This window comes from Stegostoma tigrinum, chromosome 4 (genome assembly GCF_030684315.1).
Source record: "Stegostoma tigrinum isolate sSteTig4 chromosome 4, sSteTig4.hap1, whole genome shotgun sequence".
NCBI lineage: Eukaryota > Metazoa > Chordata > Chondrichthyes > Orectolobiformes > Stegostomatidae > Stegostoma > Stegostoma tigrinum.
The window spans coordinates 96,405,707-96,428,005 of record NC_081357.1 but is presented as its reverse complement, the minus strand read 5'-3'; the positions used below and the strand labels follow the sequence as shown (position 1 = coordinate 96,428,005).

Genomic DNA, 22,299 nt, shown 5'->3' with positions numbered 1-22,299 from the left:
AATAAAACCATTCCTCCTCTCTGTCTCTGCTCCTTTAAACATTCAATAAAACCTACCCTGTTGACCAGCCTCTCTTAATCTGTATGTTTTTGAGTTATGTTCTTCTTTATTATTCCGTGAAGTGTTTGGGGATGTTTTACTACATTAAATACATTATATACATGTAGGTAGTTATTGAAATAAAGTTAGCAAAAACCTTGACTCTGAAGTTCAGAAGAGATTAAGTTCAGATACTTCTTCTTGATTGTCCTGGTAGGATCTCTTCTAGAGTTAGCCCAGGTGACCTTAGTTAATCATGCAGAATTACAAAACTTGCTATTTTCATGTATTGCAGTACTGATCCATTAACAAGTACAGAGTCATTGTTTATCAGTCCTATCCTCTTTGACCTACTTTGGCTATCTGTGCTCCAATACAAGTAAATTTAGTCTTAGGTTACAAATCGTTGAATGTTTCTGCCTATCCCAACTTTCCTCTATCTTTTTGTCCTCTCCTAATTCTTTTAATTCCCTAACTCTGAATTTTCTAAATTCACCCCACCTAACTCAGCTTTTCATCTGACAATTGGTAGCAGAGTCTTCTGCTATTTTCAGTGCCATTATCTCAAACAGACTTTCAGCTCCTTTGCTTCTTCTTTCTCCATCGTGCTTCAACCTTTCTTCATTTTTCGTTTTCTTTGTGGAAACCACCTTTGGAAGCTTTCTACATTAAAGATGTTACATGAAGTTATTGGCATCTTTCTAAATGCTGTCTTTTCCAAGTATTTCATCAAAGGTCTAATAAATAAGATAATGTATTTAAGAAGTAATTTGCCCCTCTGACTGATCTGTTCACCGAATTTAACAAAACATTGTAGAATTTTTGTATGATTAACAAGTAGTCAGTAATAACGAGTTGTACACTGACTAATATATTCCAGAGGGCGGATGGATGATTTCCATCGATTCCTATACTAGAACACTCTCATATGCCTTAAAGTGCCTGTGGGCGTGAAAAATGTTTATGTGTATGCATTTCTCAATGTAGAAAACATCAAAGCACAATATACAACTCGGCTAAGGAAAATAAATTTGTAGGTGTGAATTCGCCCGCATTCTCCCCACTGACCTCAGCTTGCTGCAATGTTCCAATGAAACTTGAGGAACGGCACCTTAGGCATTTAGGCACCTAACGATTAGGCATTTTATAACCTTCCAAGTCAATAATAAATTCAACAGTTCCGTTCTGTATAATTCTATGAATCTGTGATTTCAGACGGTAAACTCTGCCTTAAACTAATTTCCAGACTTTTCCCCCTGTTGTTTGAGAACGAAGAGCAGCTTCTTGGAGTCATTCATCAATGAATATGGTTGAGAATATGGCCAGAGGAGAATTAATATGGGGTACAATATTAGCAACAGCCAAGGAGGTTGGTCAAAACAAAACATCTTAATGTGCTAAAGATCTACGAGTATTCCAATAAGGTATAAGGTGGGAGTTGGGGTTTCACTCTGGCGAGGGTGTTACTACATTAACAGTGTGGAGCTCGAGTCTGCAGACAATCTATGCTGATTTGAGTCCTATGTGGCTTGAGTTGTGCAAAAGCGGTGGTTGAATTCACATCCGCTTCAAAACCGAGACCACAGAGCAGCCATGGTAATTTCTTTATCATACTTCATGGACCGAAGAAGGCAAAATCAGCCAGCTCACCCTTAGAAAAGGGAAAACTTAATTTTACAAAAAGTATTATATAATAATATGGATGGTTTTAGGAATGTATAAATAACTTGCAATAATCACCCATTATATATAAAACTGGAAAATAATTGAATGCAAGAACTGATATCACACCCTCGCTGTGTGAGTTTCCCCCTTTCTCCTGAAGCGTTTGGAACATCCTCAGATGTAGATTTCCCCTGTTTGACTTGTGAGGATCTTCCCCTTCATCACAAACTGACCGAGATTGGTCTTAAAATATCCTTCAGGAGGAGCCAATAAAAGCTCGGAGAGAAGACGACGCCGGACAGACGTTGTGTGTTTGCAGAGTAAAACGGAGCAGCATGTTGATGTGAGACACAAATGTATCCATGATCGTGTCTCGCAGAAACTGAGTGAATGGACCACGGTGACTCGTACTGTTAATGTTATTTGTTAAAGAACAACGCTACTTTGGGACTTGGATTTCGGTGCACGAAACGTCCGTGTGTGCAAGCAGAACCTGCGAGATAACAGGTAAGCCTTAACTGAACGGGAGAGCGAGTTATCCCAACATCTGTGTTTATTTGCTGGTCTTCGGGCTCCTCGATCGCACTCTGCTCTTCGTAACGTTTCAACTGTTTTTTTTCTGTCAGGCAATTAATTGAAATGTAGGAAGAAGCTGTTCACAAACCCGTAACTGAAATTCCTGCTACATTTCGCTCCCACATTTCATCCTTAACAGTGATGCTGAAGAAGCAATTCTATGATTTCATTTTTAAATGATCAATGAAAAGCTGGGGATTCCAGACAGATGTGGGGAGGTGGGGTTAATAAGTGGAAGAAATCTTCCACATGTAAAAGAAATGTGGATAACGATGGAGCTGCCAGGTCTTTTCGTGTGCATTTTATCTTGCTGAGCAACTTGTGTCCCTGTATTCCCAGATGCCGGACCTCCTACTCAGCATTTATTGCTGCCTACCTCAGCATTACAATCATTTATCTCCGACTATTACTGCCATATTTATTTCCAATTACAGAAATAGGCCACATAATAAGATTTCAGTTTTCTTTGGATAGCTAGCGCTTGGTTTGAAATGTTGTTTTAGATAAATTCTGTGAGAAATGGAATATTTGTGCACTTCTGTGGGCCAGTATCTCCATTAAGCAACCCCGGGTCGCGCATAGCACAGGCCTCCGCCAGAACACAGCTGTCTCCCCTGCTCCAACATTGAAATGATACTGAAGAGGTAATCTGTCCATTCCTCACATTAACTTGGATTAATGGCTTCTCGGGGCAAGTTACATTATTTTTGAACCAGTTTATTGCTGCAGAATGGATGATTCAGTGTTGTGAACCCGGACAGCCCCCACCCCCCACAGAATGATGTTTAACAGTGCTGAATTCTTTAGCCACGTTGTTTTCCACATTAAAATGTTACATTTTAACATGCTGGATCTTACTGCTGGGCTGATCTTATCATTTTCATTATCTCCTTCCCTCCCGCCTTCACTTAATTCCTAGAAAATAACTGTCTAACCATCGACATTTGAAGCACATCGACATTTGAAGAGACCATTTGGCCCATTATGTCTGTCTCAGCTATTAGCAATGTCCAGCTACATTCTTTCATTCATCTAACAAACCAGTTCTTCCCTTTTTAGAATATTTAAAAACATGATGGTACAACAATAAATTCGATAAAAATGATGAGTGGATGTGAGACAGAATAGAGTGAAAACAGGAGATGATACATATAGTCATAGTCATACAGCTTGAAAACACTCTTCGGTCCAACCAATCCATGCCAACCATGATCCCAAACTAATCCAAACCCATCTGCCCATTCTTGGCCTATGTCGCTCCTTACCTTTCTTATTCATGTACTTATCCAAATATCTTTTAAACATACTTTTGTCTGACATACTGTTTGAGAGGTGCCAGAACATCTGGAGGACAATCAACAGAGTAGGATTGAGGCAGCAAATGGCATACCTCCCCAACCCCAGCCTCATCCCATGACCAATCCTCCCTTCTCATCCCTGTCTGCTTGACCTGATGCACAACATGTCCATCTTCTCTCCCAACTATCCGCCCTCCCACCTGACTGACCAATCCCCATCACTCCCTATCTGCACTCACCTATCACCATGCTACCTACCATCCCCAGCCCCAACCCACCTCTTCATTAATTTCTGAGCTCTCTTACCCCTCCCCATTTCTGCGGTCCCAGAAGAGTCCCAACACGAAACGTCAACTTTCCTGCTCCTCTGATGCTGCCTAGCCTGCTGTGTTCCTCCAGCTCCATGCTGTGTTATCTGTGACTCCAGCGTCTACAGTTCTTATTGCCTCTGATGGCATAGTTATCTGTGGTGGTGTAGTGCACTACCATTACTAAATGTCTTTGTCATGATTTGTTAGATATTTCAGCTCATAAATAGTCTCAGTATCTTTAAAGAAACACTGGATAAATAAATGAGCAAGAAAGGTTGTAATACTATGCTGATATGGTGAGATGAAGATGCTTATCTGGAGCATAAACCGGTGAGTTAAATGGCCTGTTTCTGTGTTATATGTTCAGAGTAATTCCTTCTAAAAGCCACTGCAGACTATCTCTCTAATATGTCTATTCAGACACAACATTCCTGTGTGTTAAAACAAAGTCTCCTGGCTCTTCCTTCGTTCCTTTCAGTGATTACTTATAATTGATTTCCTCTAGATACCCAATCTGGAAACACTATTTTTTCTATTTTGGCTATCAACATCCTTCAAATTCAACAACTCAATTTATTTTTCTAAAAAACCTGCTTTCCAGCTTCTCCAAATCAACATTTCTTATTCATAGGCTTATAGTGAATATCAATGGCATCATTTACATTGAGAAAGGCACCTAAAACTGAATGCAATAATCAGCAACAGTCTGGCATTATTTATATCATTCGACTAAGGCAGTAAGGTGTCCCAAGATTCTTCATTTAAATATGACTATTGAACAAAATTTGATAATGAGACAATTGAGAGAATGGATGTTAGGACAAATGACCAAATGCATGATCAAAGAGGTAGCTTTCCAAGAGCATCTGAAAAGAATTGGAAACATGTAGAAAGGGAATTCTAAATTTGGGCTTAAGTACAGCCACCATCAATGGGAACTGGGGATGTGTAAGTGGTCGGAAAGTATAATCCTAAGGAGTGAATAGGGTATTGCATGTGTTAGGAGATTGGCAACAAGGTTTTGGATTAGCTGAAGTGTTTGGAGGGTGGAGACTGGGAGGCCTGAAATGAGAAAGCATTGTGTCTGGAAATAACAAAGTCCTTGACAAGGGTTTCAGTGACAAATGGGGTTAATGTGAAGTAAGCAAATTTAGTAATAGAGTAGGTATGTGGTTGGGAGCTCAGTGTAGGGCTAATGAAAACACTGAAGGTTCAAATAGTCTGTTCCAGCCTCAGAAGACATCTTAGGACAGTGATACAGTTGGTGGGTCAGAATCAAACACCATGCCTTCTGAGTGTGGCCTGACCAACATTTAATACCAGTTTAACGTGACCTTTGTTTTTTGTACTCTGCACCCCTATTTTCAACATTTCATTCCATGTTTCTCTCTTTATTACCTTGTCTTCCTACTTTTAGAGCATATCTGAAATCCAAAGTTTTCTCTGCTCTTATAACACTTTAAAAGTGTCATTTAACATTCATTTCCACACATTTTGTGATGAAAAATGAATCATCTCACGTGTCTTTATAATAAATTTTATACAGCATTTTCAGAACTTTCCAAGGTAATTCACTGCTAATTACTCAATTTTAATTTGTAAGTCTCTCATGTGTAGAAAATATGGCAACGAAAATGTACATAGTGAACCTCCACGATCAGTGCTGTGATGACGATTATGTTATCTGTTTTAGTAAAACTATTTGAGGTATTAAATATTGGCCGGACACTGGCAAATACTCCCCAGTTCACCTTTAAATGATGTCATGGAATCTTTTCATCCACTCTTGATTGTGCAGCACTTGAAATCAGCATACTGACACAGAAGTGAAAGTGTTTTCAACAGTTAAGGCTGATAAGGTAACAATTGCATTGATCTGCACTCCAAAGCCACCTTTGCATAATTGATTTTGACCTTTCGCCTCATTTTATAGTATTTATGTCAAATCTGATCAAAATATTCATAAAAATACAGAGCAAAGGGGATGTATAAATTGGATCTGAAATGAAGCAGGAAATAACGTGCAAACCCAAAAATGCCCTTGATCTCTGCTCAGAGCTGCTATTTGCACTCATCCATCTGCCATTCAATGGGTAATTCAGGAGAAACGTCTATTCCAAGAGGAAGTGGTTGAGGCAAATGGTCTAGATGCACTCAAGGCAAAGCTGGATAAGTACATGAGAGACAAACAAAGGATATGCTGAGAGGGTTAGATTAAGTAGGATGTGAGGAGACTCAGATAGAGCATAAATTCAGAACTGTACCAGCTTATTTCATTTATTCATGGAATTGTAGGTGTCATTAGCTTTTATTGCTGAGCCCTGGAGAAGGTGATGATGAGCAACCTCTAAAACCACTGCAATTTTTCTGGTGAAGATATTCCTGTAGTGCAATTTGGTTGACAGTGACCCAGCAGTAAAAAAGGATCAGCAATTATATTTCCAAGTCAGAATGATGAGTGACTTGGAAGGGAACTTGCAGGTGATCATGCTTCAGTGTACATTGTAGTGGGTATACATTACAGTCACAATGCTTGTTGCCTAAGGAGGGAGTGGTTGGAGAGCCAATCAAGCAGGCTGCTTTGTCATGACTGGTGTTGCATATGAACATACAAAGTTGTAAGCTATTTGTTGCCTCTGAGCCATTTCATAAGATCATTACTGATCTAAATATGGTCTCTACTTCCATTTCTACTTGCTATATACTTTGACTTGCTTATTAGCCAAGAACCAACCTACCTCTGCCTTGACAATAGTCTAAGACCCTGCTTCCACCTTCTCTCGGCACTTTCAAAGACTTCTGACCTTCATAGAAAAATAAGTTCTCCTTATTTTCACCTTAACTGAAAGATTGCCACCTTATTTTTAAAACTGTACCTTTTCTCAGTGCCCTGCCACAAGGGGAAATACCATTTTGCATCCTCTGTCAAGTACCCTCGGGATCTTTGTTTCAATAAGATACTTCTCAATTTTCTACATGTCAATGGACATCAACTCTATCTTTCATCCTCAGATGAGCCTTACTAAGAATCAGGTCAGTGAACCTCCTCTGCATTGCTTCTCATGCAGTTACATACTTTCACAAATGTACACAGTACTCCAGATGTGGTCTCATCAATCCCCTGTTCAAGTTTGGCAAAAAATCCTTATTTTCATAGCCTCCTTGCAATAAACAACATTCCATTTTGCTTCTAAATCACTTGTTGCACCTAATATTACTTTTATGATCAAGCTGTATTATGGAATTTTGCAATCTCTCACTTAAATAATGTACTGCTTTTCTATTCTTACTGACAAAATGTAGAAATTTCACATTTTCCCACATTATACTCGATTGGCCAAATGTCTACCTATTCACTTTATCTAAATGCTTTTGTGCGTTCTTGAAAACTTACTATTTTACCTATGTCATCAGCAAATTAAGTATGTACTCAGTTCCTTAATCCATGTCATTGATATTGATTGTAAATAGTCATGCATCTTGAATGTTGTTGGAGCTGCACTCATACAGGCAAGCGAAGAGTATTAATTCCATTGCATTGTTGATGTATGCTTTATAGATGGGGGAATGGCTGTATGAAGTTAGGACAGGAGATGAAGGCACTCTGTGCACAGTAACCCTAGCTCTTATTTGGTCTTCTAGCTACAGTATTTATGTGATTGGACCCTAAACCTCACCCTGTTGCTGTTAGTTTATGACCATTAGTCACCTTCAGCATGTTGATCAGGAGATTTGATTATGGTAATCATAGAACTGTTACTGAGCAGAAAAAGGCCATTCAGCCCACTGTCACCATTAGCTCTCTGAAAGTTTTAACTTGATAACAATCTCCTGTTTTTCCCCATAACTTTCATATTTTTCTGCTTAAACAGAGTGGATAGAGCTGCAGAGCATGGAAACAGATCCTTCAGTCCAACTCATTCATGTCAACTAGATATCCTAAATAAATCTAGTCCCATTTGCCAGCATTTGGCCTATATCCTTCTAAATCCTTGCTATTCATATACTCATCCAGATGTTGTATTTGTACCAGCCTCCACCACTTCCTCTGGCAGCTCATTCCATACATGAAAAAGTTGCCTTTAGGGTCCCTTTTAAATCTTTCCCTTCTCACCTTAAACCTATGTCATTTAGTTTTGGACTCCTCCGACCTGGAGAAAAGACCTTGGCTATTCACCATATCCACACCCACCATGATTTTATACACTTCTGTAAGGTCACCCCTCAGCCTCCAATGCTCCAGGGAAAATAGCTCCAGCCTATTCAGCCACTCCCTATAGCTCAAACCCTTCAAACCTGTCAACATCCTTGTAAATATTTAATGAATCCTGTCAAGTTTCACAACATCATTCTTGCAGGAGGGAGACCAGAATTACCTGCAGTGTTCCAAAACTGCCCTAACTGATGTCCTGTACAGCTGCAACATGACCGCCCAACTCCTATATTCAATACAGTGACCAATAAAGGTAAGCATACCAAATGCATTCCTCACTATCTTGCCTGGTACTCCACTTTCAAGAAACCATGAACCTGCAATCCAAGGTCTCTTTGTTCAGCAACACACCCCAGGACCTTACCAAGTGTATATGTCCAGCCCTGATTTGCTTTTCTGAAATGCAGCAACTCACATTTATCTAAATTAAACTCCATCTGCCACTCCTTGGCCCATTGGCCCGTATGCCCATCTGATCATGTCCCGTTGTACCCTGAGGTAATGTTCTTCGCTGTCCACTCCATCTCCAATTTTAGTGTCCTCTACAAACTTACTAAGCATACCTCCCATGTTCCTATCCAAATGATTTATATAAATGATGAAAAGCTGTGGACCTAGCACCAATCCTTATGGCACACTGCTGGTCACTGGCGTCCAGTCTGAAAAGCAATGCTCCACCACCACCCTCTGTCTTCTAACTTCAAGTCAGTTCTATATCCAAATGATTAGTTCTCCCTGTATTCCACGTGATCTAACCTTACTAAGCAGTCTACCATGAGGAATCTTGTTGACTGCCTTACTGAAATCCATATAGATCACGTCTGCCACTCTGCCCTCATCAATCCTCTTTGTTACTTCTTCAAAAATTATCCAATGTTGTCTTGAATGCCTCAACCAAACTTATCTCCACCTCAGTTCCAAGCTGTGCATTCCATACCTAACTACACACTTGCAAAAAAAGCTTTTTCTCAACTTGCATTTGCTTCTTTTGTAAAGCACTTTAAAACTGTGTTCTTTGGTTCTTGATCTATTTATGAATGTGAACAATTTCTCCCTACCCATGCTGTCTAGACCCCTCAGGATTTTGAAAGCTTCCACCAAATCTTCTTTTAGCTTTCTCCTCTCAGATAAAAACAGTCCCAACTTTTTCAAGTTTTCCACATAACCAGGTATCTTAATCCTGGAACTGTTCTTGTAAACATGTTCTGCATTCTGTCTAATGTATTCACATCTTTCCTATTACATGGTTATAGAACTGTACACAGTACTCCAGCCAGGTTTAAAATGATCTCCCTTTGCTTGTCCTGTACACCCCTATTTACGACGCCTACAATACAGTATGCTTTATTAACAGCTCTCACCACCTGTCCTGCCCCCTTTAATGACTTATGTACATATATACTCAGGTCTCTCAGCACCTACATATCTTTTACAATCATATTCTTTATTTTGTTTTATCTCTCCATGGTCATTGTACCAAAGTCGTCCCCTTGCACTTGTGCACATTTGAAATTATTCTGCCACCTAATTGCCCACTCCACCAATGTGTCAACGTCTTTTTGAAGTTCGACATTTACAATTCTCATGAATTTTGTGCAGTCTGCAAATTTTGGAATTGTCCTATGCATATCAAAATGCAGGTTCCACTACAATTTTTCCAGCCTGAAAAGTAGCTATTAACCATTCATCTTTTTCTCTTATCACTCAGTTAATTTTGTATCCATGTTGCTATAGCTCATTTTATTCCATGGCCAATAACTTTCCTTAACAGGTTTGTTGTGTGGCATTGAATCAAATACCTTTTGGAAGTCCATGTCCACCACATCAACAGCCTTCCCCTCATTAACCCTTTCCATTATCTTTTCAACAAAACTCCAAGTTAATCAAGCATAACTTTCCCTTTAAAAACAGTTCATGCAAGTTCTTCTGAAGCAATCTACATTTTTCCACATAACTGTTAATTCTATCCCAGATAACTGTTTCAAGAAATTTCCTTACCACCAAGTTAAACTGACTAGTCTGTAATTGCTGGTTCAATCTTTCTTTCCTTTCAAACATCAGTGTATTGCTCTAAAGGGAAGTGGTTAGACTCACTTGGTGAAAATTGTCATTCATTGGTTCATTTGCGTGTTGCAAATGTTACTTGACATTTATCGTCATTAATATTGTACAACTGCTGCTGCAAGAGGACAGGGACTGCTTCAATATTTGAGGTGTTGTGAGTGGAACTGAATGCTGCACAGATATCCTCGGTTTTCATTTTACGGTGGAGGAAGAAAATAAGGAAGATGGTTGGTCTTAGGAGACTGCTATGAAGAGCTCCTCCAGTAATGTTTCAGGACAGAAATGATTGACTTCTACCAACACAACCATCTTCCTTTGTACCGGGTACGATTTAAACCCATGGAGAACACTACCCCTATCCTGACCCCAATTTCCATTGGCTTCAATTTTACACGGTGTCCCTTATGCCACATTTGATTCAACAATGCCTTCTACAATGCCTTTGTGATTCGGTTGCTTTGCCCATGTTTGGACTAAGATTGTAAAGATAACTGGCGCCTAGTGGCTTCAGAAGATTGCAAAATGAGCACTGGTGAGTAGATTACTGTTAGGTAATTGTCAGTTGATAGCACTGGTGATATCTTCCATAATTTTGTTGATAATTGAATGGAATGATAATGAGCTGAATTTGATTCATCCTGTGTTTTGTAGACAGGACGTAGCTGGGCAATTTCCAACTTTTCGATTGGGTAGATGCCAGTGTTAAAGCTTTACTGCATCAGCTTGGCTGGAGGTAAGGTTAGTTCTGAAGCACAAGTCTTCAGCCATACAAAAAATGTCAAGTTAGCGCCCGTAATCATTGCTGCATTCAATGTACTCCTGCATTTCTCAATAACGTAGTGAATCAGATTGACGGAAGATGCTGATACAGGTTTCAGCCTTGCCTTTTTCTCTCACGTGCTCTGCCACATTGAGAATGATTTATTGGGAGAACCTTAAACACAATCATTCACAACTGGATGTTACTTGACTGCAAAGAATTGATCTTGTGTGTTGATAATGGGATTGGTTAACTATGGCCAGCACATGTCTTTGCTATCTAGCAAACATATAGCCCCGTGTTGTAACTTCATCAGTTTGAAATCTCACTTTATAATATATTTTGTTTTGCTCCTGGCATGTTGTCCTACATTATACATTATTCTCGACGTTATAGAATGGCTGATCTGTAGTTCAGTGGTAGATTGAGGAACGTGCCAAATTTGAGGCTGCAAATTGTGGTTGAATACAGTTCTGTTGCTTCAGATATTGCATAATGCCTCACTGATATCTAATATTGAGTTGCCAGATCTGTTCTGAATCTATCTTACTAGTCACAGTTGTAATGCCACAACATATTCTATGTGATTCTATTTACTAGTAACAGAAATTATTATTTATTACCACATTAAAGAACTGGAAGTAGAATTAATCTGAGGGTTATTTTGTACAGAGCAAGAGAGAATTGAGGGTCCTCAAGCTGATGGTAGTGACAAGCCTCCATCCAAAAAAGCAGGATCCATCAGAACTAATCTAAACCCACATTATCTGAAACCTTTTGGGCACTAGTTCTTGATGCATTGATAAAAGGTTATTTAAAAAGAATCAAAACTAATGGCAGACTCCAGCAGTGCTACACGCCCAGCAAGTGATTCTTCCCCCTCACATGCTGCTCTTCCCTGTGGTGTTAATTGCCTCTTCTGACTTTAACACAATTCAAGGCAGATGTTTCCTTTGAACATTTCTGATGCCCATTTTAAACTGACAGTAATTGAATCTGCAGATTTGATAATGTCCTGCAGGGGTTCTGAGGGGAGGTGAAGAGCCCAGGAAAGGGCACATTTACATACAAAGCAAACCCTGTGTCTGTCTGCTCAAATTAGACTTGCCATTTGTCTACAGATAAAATCATAAGTAAATGTAAAATGTACATACTGAAACCGGCCATTCAGCCCAACTGGTCCGCTTCAATGTCTATGCATCTTTCACCGTTCTCCATGTAACATCATCAATGGGTTGTATATTTCAAATACAACCAACAGATTAATAGCCAAATGAACTCAATAATACTTAAATTAAGTTTAAAATACAAGTTTTTAAAAGAATATCTTAATAGTGCCTGGAGGTAGGGGGAGAGAAGAGAGATGGTATAGAGAGGAAATAATTGTCACCAACCCAGATGGCTTACATACAAAGAGACATTAAACGGCAGTCAAGGAGTTGGCAATGACTAGAAATGCTTATCTGCTGAAGCATGCAATTATTTTTATTTACTTTCTCCCATGTTGCCAGCAATTTTGACTATGGAAAGGCTGTAAAAAAAGGCCTGAAATTTGACTATTTATTTTGCACTTTACTACTGTGGCATCCTTGAAATGGTTCATGGTTGAGAGTTCCAGCTCTACAATAACATCTGTATGTAGATTCTGAAGGGAGAAAAACCAGTTCAATGACTTACATCTTCTTTCTCGCCATCTCCAGAGAAAAAGATCACTCATATGTCATACTTCTGCAAGATGAGTCACATCAGCAATTAGCAGAATTACTTGATTGTATTATCAAAGTGAAAAATCTGTTCTGCATCTGACCTAGGCTTTGAAGATGAAGGGAAGCAGGTTCTTTGGTATTCTCTTCTCAGGAGGTCAGGAAACGTACAACCTCAACTTCACTGGGGCAGCACAGTGGCTCAGTTATTGGCATTGCTGTCTCACAGCACTAGGGACTTGGATTCGACTCCACCCTCAGGTCTCCAGGGATGTGCAGGCTGGATGGGCTGGCCATGGGAAATGTAAGGTTACAGGGTTGGGATTGGGAGGGATGCTCTTTGGACGATCAGTGTGGACTCGATGGGCTGAATGGTCTGCTTCCACACTATAGGAATTCTCTGGGTGCACCAACCATATAAAATAGGAGCAGGAGTGGGCCATTTGGTCTCTCAATACTCCTTACAAAATTCCTACCCAGTTTCATGTCATCAGCAAACTTGGAAATATTATATTTAGTCCCCACATCTAAATCATTGTGATTGGACTGTGAATAACTATGGCTGAAACATCCTTGGTGTATCCCACTAGTCATAGCTTGTCAACCTGAGAATGAGTCATTTATTCCCTATTAACTAATTCTTAGTCCATGCCAGGATGTCACGCAATCCTATGTGTACTAAAATCACTAAATCATGTTCTATGCGGGACATTAACAAAAACTTCTTAAAATCAAATATACCACATTTACTGAATCTCCCTTATCAATTTTGCTAGTAATATCCTCAAAAAAAGTCATTTTGTCAAACATGATTTCATTTTCATTTCTTCATGTTGGTTTCTGCCTTATTCTACCGTAATTTCAAAAGGTTTCAGTTGTCACATCTTTAATCATAGATGTGAGTATTATCCTTGCTACTGATGTAAGGCTAATGGGTCTATAGATCCCTGTTATCTTTCCCCCTTATTTTTTTAATTTAAATTGTGAGGTTACATTTGCTGCTTCTCAAACCACATGAACAATTCCAGAATTTGTAGAATGTTAAAGATGAACAAGATATCTAATTCTATAGCCACCTCTTTCAACACTCTGGAATATAGATCATCAGGTCCATGGTGACACGGTGTATCAGTGGTTAGCACTGCTGCCTCACAGCGCCAAGGACCCAGGCTTGATTCCACCTGTGGGTGACTGTCTGTGCGGAGTTTGCACATTCTCCCTGTGTCTGCGTGGGTTTCCTCCGGGTGCTCCGGTTTCCTCCCACAGCCCAAAAGATGTGCAGGTGAGGTGGATTGCCCATAGTGTTGAGGGATGTGTAGATTGGGGGGGCGGTGGGTCTGGGTGGGATGCTCTGAGAGTTGGTGTGGGACTTGTTGGGCTGAAAGGCCTGTTTCCAAACTGTAGGGATTCTATGATAGATCCAGGGGATTTGTCAAGTTTTAGTCCCATTAATTTCTTCAATACTTTTTTACAAATTTTTTTTCAATACTTCACGAGCCCATGGTTCTTCAATATTCCAGTGTGGTTATTTTAACTTGCTCATTGAAGACAGACACAATTTTCTTTAGTTTAGTTCTTTGATGGAGTAGATATGGAAAAGAGGTTTTCTATATTGGATATAAAGTACTAGGGTCACTGTTTAAAAATTGGGGTCTCTTATTTAAGACAGATTAGGCAAAGTTTTTTTCTGAAGGTCATAGGTTTTTGGAACTCTTTTCCTGAAAATATGGTGGAAGCATGGCCCTTGAATATATTTAAGGCAAAGGTCGGTAGATTCCTGTGAAGGAAGGGGGTGAAAGGCTGTCCAGAATAGGTGGGAAGATGGATTTTAGGTTGTAATCGGATCAGCAGTGTTCTTATTGAATGGTGGTTTTGGTTTGGGGGAAAAAGCAACCAACTCCTGCTCTTAATTCATATGTTTGTATACTCATTATGATAAGAGTTCCTTACTTCTTTCATCTTGTTGCCTTCACAACCTCTAGCCTTATTTGCTGGCACATTCTTATATTCTGCCCATTCCTGCCACATTCAAACATTAATATTTTTGTTACTTCTTGTTATCTTGCACTCGTTTTGTCCTTTCTCAAATTTATCACATCTTTCTTCACTTTGTCCCTTTCCTCTGACTAGTTTTGCAGCAGTCGTGTGACTGCCAGCCTAGTTCTGTGACTCACCTGAACACTTGTCCTACCACAGTTCAGATGAAGAAATGCTACAGGTCCCACTGTCACCATTACTCTTGCCAGTGGTTCATGAATCAAAATGCTTTTCTCCCACACAAATATCTGAGCCATGCATTTAATTCTCATATTGGGTATTTTTAATCAACCTGTCCAGGGATGTTATGAACTGCCTGTGGAGTAGGTGAGATTTCAACCAGCAGCTCCTCGTTCCTGTTTGCTTGTGGATCAGGTAATAATGTAGAGATTGTTACCTCTGAGGTTTTGTTATCTTAATCTAGTCCATAGCTATGCATGCTTTTTAAGCAGAACCTCTTTCCTAGTCCTTCATACCTCATTGGCACCTACGACGGACTACAACAAGTGGATTCCTATCCTCCCACTGTATGTTTCTCTCAAGCCCAGAGCAGAGAACCTAAACCCTGACACCAAGCAGGCAGAACCACCTTCTATACCCTTGTTCTCAGTTATGAAGTTTATCTTCCTGATTATACTGGCCCCTAATATCACTACATTTGGATTAACTCCCTCTGATTGAGTGGTTTCCTGAGCCATGGCAAGTTCTTTGATACTCCCTGCAGACCCTGCTTTCATCCACATAGGCTGCAAGAAACTTGAACTGGTGGTCAAATGAAAAAGGCCTTTCAGCCCATTGTCTACATGTTTGATTTATTTTCCAAGAAATCTAAATCTGACCTAAAAATTCTTTGTCCAGTGCCTTGCTGTTTTTCACCGTTAAATATCTATTTACTTTCCCCTTCAAAAATGCATTGGCCTATGTCACAAATATTCATTGTGGTAAACAATGTTTGCTGCATCCTTCCCAGGTCAAAAAATTTTCCTGTTACCCTGACCTAAGAAAATATTCTTCTGCAATGCATCCTGTCAAAATCCTACAGAATAATAACTTTCTTTCTAATCTCACAAATCATTGCTGCTTCAGTAGAAACAACCCCAATACATGGTATATCATGTATTTTCCTCCTTAATTTTCCATCTGAGGCATGTTCTTGTACGTTTGTGTCAGCATTCATATCTTTTCTATAGCCAGTCTAAAAAGTGCAGACAATTTATCTTAAAAATTGGTACGTAGATATACTTCTTTAATTTTGCACTTTATGCTCCTATTCATAGTGTAACAGTTTATTTCACTGGACTCTAATCTAGAGAGCGGAGTTTAAATCCAAACCTTGTATTAAATTTACATGATAATTTTATACTTGTGTTAATACGTACCACTATAGGTCAAGCATAATTATTGCAATCTAGTATTTTTTCTGGTTAGCCATGTATGTAGCTTAACCATTCTTTCAGCAAAGTTCAACAATGGAACAGGAGCAAACTTGAAGGAAATTTTTGCAAGTTTTGCGGTGACCCCCAAAGTAGAATTGCACTGCTGTAAAATTCAAGCTGATTATAATGATGCTATTCTTCTCTGAATGTAATATGTAAAGAAACAGTAAAATTGTTTAATACTGTTGACAATTTTGTATCTTCACCCTTCCCTTGAAAATTGCTGCAAAATATTTAGGATTCACATACTTATAAGTCTGACATACTGACATTCTGACATACCTTACACTTGATTAATCCAATTGATATAGACTTCTGAAAAGCACTCTGTTTTATGCATTTTCACCAACTGTATGATCACAGCAGAGAGGTGAACCACACCTAGTGAACATGAAAAATCTTGTTGGTTGTCAATACACAATTCAGAACGTGAGCTTCAGTTTACACTCACCAGGATCCCTGAGGAGGAAATGAACCACACACCTTCGGATTCAGCAGAAGTGGGAGACTTTGAGACAATCACTTTGAAAACTGGGCCTGGGGATGAAAGCACAGTGCAATAATCCAGCCCATCAGCTAATCCCTGATCCAACATGATTTTGCTTATGAAAACTGTAAGCTAAATAACACGCTGCACTTGTAAAACTCACAGCACAGTCTTAATATTAAATGTCATTCTGCAATGGGACAACATTTGTTGCATAATCCTGAATGTGCAAGGAATTATGCTGACAACGAATTTAACATTCTCAATCAGTGTAGTACCCTTTTGTAAGCTACATACATTAATACACTAAACCCTGTTCTTTGCTGACAGAAAGAACATGTGCAGGCATTGCACCTGTGTCAACTTAACAAAATAAATGACAGATTCTCACTGGCTTTGTTCTTAGCAATAATACCCCGACCAATTAGTCAACCTGCCTGTTTTAAAATTAAACAAAGCTTGGCTGTTAACTTTAAATTTTTGGCAAAGATCTGTAGCTCCTTAGTGTCTGTTTGATGTATTGTTTGTGGCAATCCTTGCATGGTATTTTGTAAACCATGTTGGTTCTGTATGTTGTGGGAATGGGGTCTTTAATCTTTGTAAGTGTTTGTTGTAAAGTGACTGTGGCCTTGTGAGCTACCATGATTCCTAGTGGTCTTAGGAGGCTTGTTGTCAGTTCCGATATGTTCTCGATGTAGGACAGTGTGGCCAGTGTGTTAGGGTGTACTGTGTCCTCCTGTTGTTGTCTGTTTTGTAGGAATCTGCAGATGAAGTTGCGGGGATATCTGTTCATAGCAAAGATTTTGTATAGGTACTCTTCTTCTTTCCTCCATAGTTCTGGAGTGTTGCAGTGAGGTGTGACCCATTTAAATAGTGTCCTAGTCCAGCTTTGTTTTACGATGGTTGATGTGGAAGTTGAGGATTTGATCAGTGTGGGTTGCTTTTCTGTATGCTGAGCTTTGGAACTCCCTGTCAGTCATACGCACAACTTTAACAACCAGAAACGGAAGCTGATTGTTGTATTCTTCTTCCCTTGTGAACTTGATCCCTGCAAATATGCTGTGGATGAGTTCCCCCGCGTTAAACCTAAATTGTGGATCCAGTACGTAGAACGATATATCTTTTGTTATTAAACGCAACAAATTAGATGAGACCTAACACCTCATCAACAGTGTGTCCTCAGGGATTAAATTCAGAAGAGAAGAAGAAAACAACAATCAGCTTCCGTTTCTGGATGTTAGAGTTGTGCGTATGATCGACAGGGAGTTCCAAACCTCAGTATACAGAAAGGCACCCCATGCTGATTAAATCCTCAACTTCCACAGCAACCACCCTAACATCCACAAACAAAGCTGCATTAGAACACTGTTTAAATGGACCAGTACACACTGCAACACCGCGGACCAACACAAGAAAGAGGAAGAGCACCTTGCTATGAATGGATATCCCTGCAACTTCATCCACAGATACCTCCAAAACAGGAGGACACAGTACACCCTAACACACTGGCCACACTGCCCTATCTCAAGAACATATCGGGACTGACAACAAGACTCCTAAGACCACTAGGAATCATGGTAGCCCACAGTCATTCTACCACAAACACTTACAAGAATTAAAGACCCCATTCCCACAGCATGCAGAACCAACATGGTTTACAAAATACCATGCAACGGCTGCCACAAGCATTATATCAGACAGATAGGAAGGAGACTAGCCATCAGAATACATGAACATCAACTAGCAGCAAAACGGCACAGCAAACTCTCCTTAATGTCAGTACACTCAAACAATGAAAGCCATCAGTTTACCTGGGACAAGGTAATCATAGTAGCCCAAGCCAAACATAGCCACACCCGGGAATTCCTACAGGCATGGTTCTCTACCCTAATGCAATCAACAAACATACAGAATTGGACCCCATATACAAACCAATACAGATCAAAACCGGAAATGACACTACTCACCATAATGGACCAGACAGTATAAATTCCAAGTGGAATAAAATAATATTGCTTCATCGTAGGCTCCCATGATGATGTCACCTTGCATGGCAATGAAACGTCTGAACGAGATCAAGCCAGTTCAGCAAGCAAATCAACAACCTTAGCTGTTAACTGTCAATTAGCATTAATCTGTGCCTTCTCCATGGCAATACTTCTGTCAATCAGTCAACTTGCACTCTCCTTTCTCATGCATCATAAGAATTCTTGCAAAACATCATGATGAGTGCAAGACAGAAAGCATTAAAATGTTATTTTTCAGCAATATTTAAGGTCTGTGCTACTAAATATAAATAACAGTATTCACTTTCATATGGTATTATCTTAAAGAATGCAATTTAGATTGACATCTCAATACTTTACATCCCTTGAACTTCAGGACATGTGATTTGATTTGAAGGTTTACAGTGACAGGAAATGTCGAACAACAGCACAGCCAGTATTTCTCAGGCCAGAAAAGCAGTAGAACAGCTGAAGATGGAAGCCTGCATGGAAAGAATGAAGGTAAGTGGTACTTCCTGAAGTTCATATTTGGCCAATTTTAGAAAGGTAGCAGTTCTGAGGCCTTTTGAAGGTAAAAGGGAGCATCACCCTTATTTCATTTGCTTCAGATGAATGATATGTGGGATCGTTATACCAGAGTTGATTGCAAAGATAACCCTGAAGGAATAAACACTAAATGACACATAGTGGTTTTATTTTCTTCAAAATGGAGCTGCAGGATGATTAGTATGTTCATTTCCAAAGAATATTCTTTAACTTTTGTTTCACTTCCGAGAATCAGGATTAAAAGGTTTTTCTTCACTTCCAAAACTTACCATGGCCTTGCTGTTTCAGTATGATCTCTTCCAGCTACATATACAAACCAAGAACTTTGAGAATCGGACTTATTTTTAACTAGGGTGGGGATTGGATTACACCAAAGGAGAATACTAGAGGGTCCAAACCATGTACAATGTAATCTCCTGGACTAATCTCAGTCACCTAGAGGGTTTGAAGAGGAAGGTTTCAGATTTGTTGCTCATAAGTGCCTGGAGTTTCTGAATTGCTTTTTCAGTGCTCCCATTAGAAACATAGAAGCAGGAAGGGCCATTCAGTCAATCAAGCCTACTCTATCATTCAACATTGCCATACCTATTCCTCGAGTTTGTTCCTGATCTCGACCTATAACCCTTGACACACTTAGCCTCTAGAAATCTATCTGATTATTTTTCAACCATATTCAATGACTTCATCTCCACAGCCTTCGGTGGCAGAGAATTCCATTTCTTGCTACCCTGTGAACGAAAAACACCTCTCCTGATTGCAGTCTGAAATGGCCTATCCCATATGCTGAGACAGTGACTCCATGTTCTGTACTGCCCAGCCAAGGGAAATATCATTCCTGCATTCAATGTGTCCAGCCCAATCAAAATTTTATTTGTTTCAATTAGATGCCCTCTCATTTTTTCTAAACTTCAATCAATACAGGACAAATTAACTCAATGTATTCTCACATAACAATTCTGCCAGGTCAAACATCAATCTCGTGAACATTTGTTAAACACTCTCAATGGCAATTGTATCTTTTCTTTGGTCAGGAGACCAAATGTGCACACTTTACTATGGGTGTGGTTTCACCAAGGACATATACAGCTGCAGTCAGACCCATTCTTATATTCAACCCTCTTGTAGCACACCATTTGCCTTTCCAACTGTTTCCTGTACTTGCACGTTTGCTTTCAGTGACCAGTGTACAAGGACTCCCAGGAGGGAATCTTATGACATAGCAGGAGTTTCCCTACCTTTTGAATTAGAAGGCCCGGATTTAAGTCCCACCTGCTCCAGAGGTCTCTCATAACACCTATGAATAGGCTGTTAAAAAGTGCCCATAAAGTCAGTGAGGTCCCTTTATACATAAACCTTTCCCACACTACTACCACTTAAATAATCCTGTGGTCCGTGAACAACTTAACACTTATCAACATTTTATTGTACACAATGCATTTGCTTGCTCACTCAATATTCTAAATCACTTTGAAGTCACTTTACATTGTTCTCACCACTCTCAATCCCATCCAGTCTTCTGTCATCAACAAACTTGAAAATATTACATTTGATTGCCTTATCCAGTTGTTGATATTGTAAATACTTGGGGAATCAAGCACTGATCCCTGCAGTACCCAACTTGTCACTGCCTTCTACTCAGAGAAAGACTCACTTACTCTTCGTTTCTGCTTCCTGTATGCTTTCTAATTTTGAAGCCACACCAATGTATTACCATCAATCAACTGTGCTTTGATTTTGCACATTAACCTCCCCTCTAGATCTTTATCACAAGTTTTCTGAAAATCCAAATACACCACATCTACTGGTTTTCCTTAATCTATTTTACTAGTTATATCCTCAAGAAACTGCAGGCTTATTTGGCATGGTTTCCCTTTCATAAATCTACATTGAATTTGTGAAATGTTGTTGGTATATTCTGTGTGCAATATGACATATTTTACAATAGCATCAGCATTTTCCCATTACTGATGTTAGGCCAATTAGTCTATAACTGCCTATTTTCTTGCTTGCTTTCTTTTAAAAATGGTGGTGTTCCATCTTCCTATCTGCTGGAACTGTTCCAGAATCTACAGAATTCTCAAATCTCTTGAAACTGTTAATGAGATATCAGTTTGGACAGGCTGCTTGAAACAGCTAGTCTTTTCCTGTTTGACATTTTTTGCATGTTAAGATGTACCTACACAAATCTTTCATTCATCCACTTTAATTCTTGCTTCTCATCATCAGCAGTTCTTCGTTGCTATATTGCACCCATCCATTCTGATCTTGACCAATGAAATTTCCTTCCTTATCACCATCTCCCAGCTTCTGGAAACATGCCAATTCCCATTGCACTCTTTTTCTACATCCTCAGCTTCCTACTTAGAGCATAATGTCCAAGAAATCAGTTCGAATTGAGAGCAAATTCTTGTTAATATCAAGAATTACCAGTTAAATCTCTTTAAACCAAGGGTAAACATTGACATCAACCCAAGCTGATGTCATTCCTGAAGATTTTATCACACGACTTTCTGTACTCAACTGCTCTCTGAAGTGTCTTTGTGCCCTCCATCTCCAGTAAAGCTACAACTAAAAGAAATAATATTCAATGGAAAATTGAAAGCAACTTTCAGGATACCAATATTAGTTTTCTCCTTTTTGTTAAGTATCCAACAGGTTAATGTTTAACTACAGGACAATCCTGGAGGGTTGGCAACTCAACACAGGTAGAGAAAAAAAATACTAGATTGCAAAGCAGAAGAGTACCACTGAATCATAAAGTCTTTCCATGTCTCATTTGGGTGATAATGACACAGCATTTAATGATATATTACTGTATTCTTTAACACTATATGTCTTACACTAAGCTATGGTTGAATACAGACATTTTAATATAATGGTACACCCACCAGGCACTGAAAAGCGAGAGAAAATAATTTCATAAAATCCAAACCGCTTCAACACACTTTTTTTTTGCCTCATTAACCTCCCTGGTTGTATGAAAATGACTGTCTTTTAGTTCTTATGGCTAAATAAAGAGATTATACAGCCATTGCTTGTCTTTACAATTTTGAAACTCCCCAAAACGAGCACTAAACATCTTAATTAGATGCTTTTGCACTGCCAGAATTCTACATTGTCTGTGATAGTTTTTTACTTGCATGTTTGACACGTCCTTC

The 22,299-nt window shown here is 39.3% G+C and overlaps 1 protein-coding gene across 5 annotated transcripts in view; it reads left to right on the top strand.

Moving 5' to 3' along the window:
- The first annotated feature begins 1,972 nt into the window (after nucleotides 1-1,972).
- The window catches only part of LOC125452191 (guanine nucleotide-binding protein G(I)/G(S)/G(O) subunit gamma-4), a 39,424-nt gene continuing 19,097 nt past the window's right edge, over nucleotides 1,973-22,299 (top strand). The window contains exons 1-3 of one of the 5 annotated variants that reach the window (XM_048530297.2): nucleotides 1,973-2,211; nucleotides 10,818-10,899; nucleotides 18,993-19,096. In XM_048530297.2, coding sequence (XP_048386254.1) covers nucleotides 19,010-19,096 — 87 coding nt within the window. In that variant the 5' untranslated portion in view covers nucleotides 1,973-2,211; nucleotides 10,818-10,899; nucleotides 18,993-19,009. Of the gene's footprint in view, nucleotides 2,212-10,534; nucleotides 10,699-10,817; nucleotides 10,900-18,971; nucleotides 19,097-22,299 lie in introns of those variants that run through there. The other 4 variants (XM_048530298.2, XM_048530300.2, XM_048530299.2 and 1 more) reach the window with 4 other exon arrangements.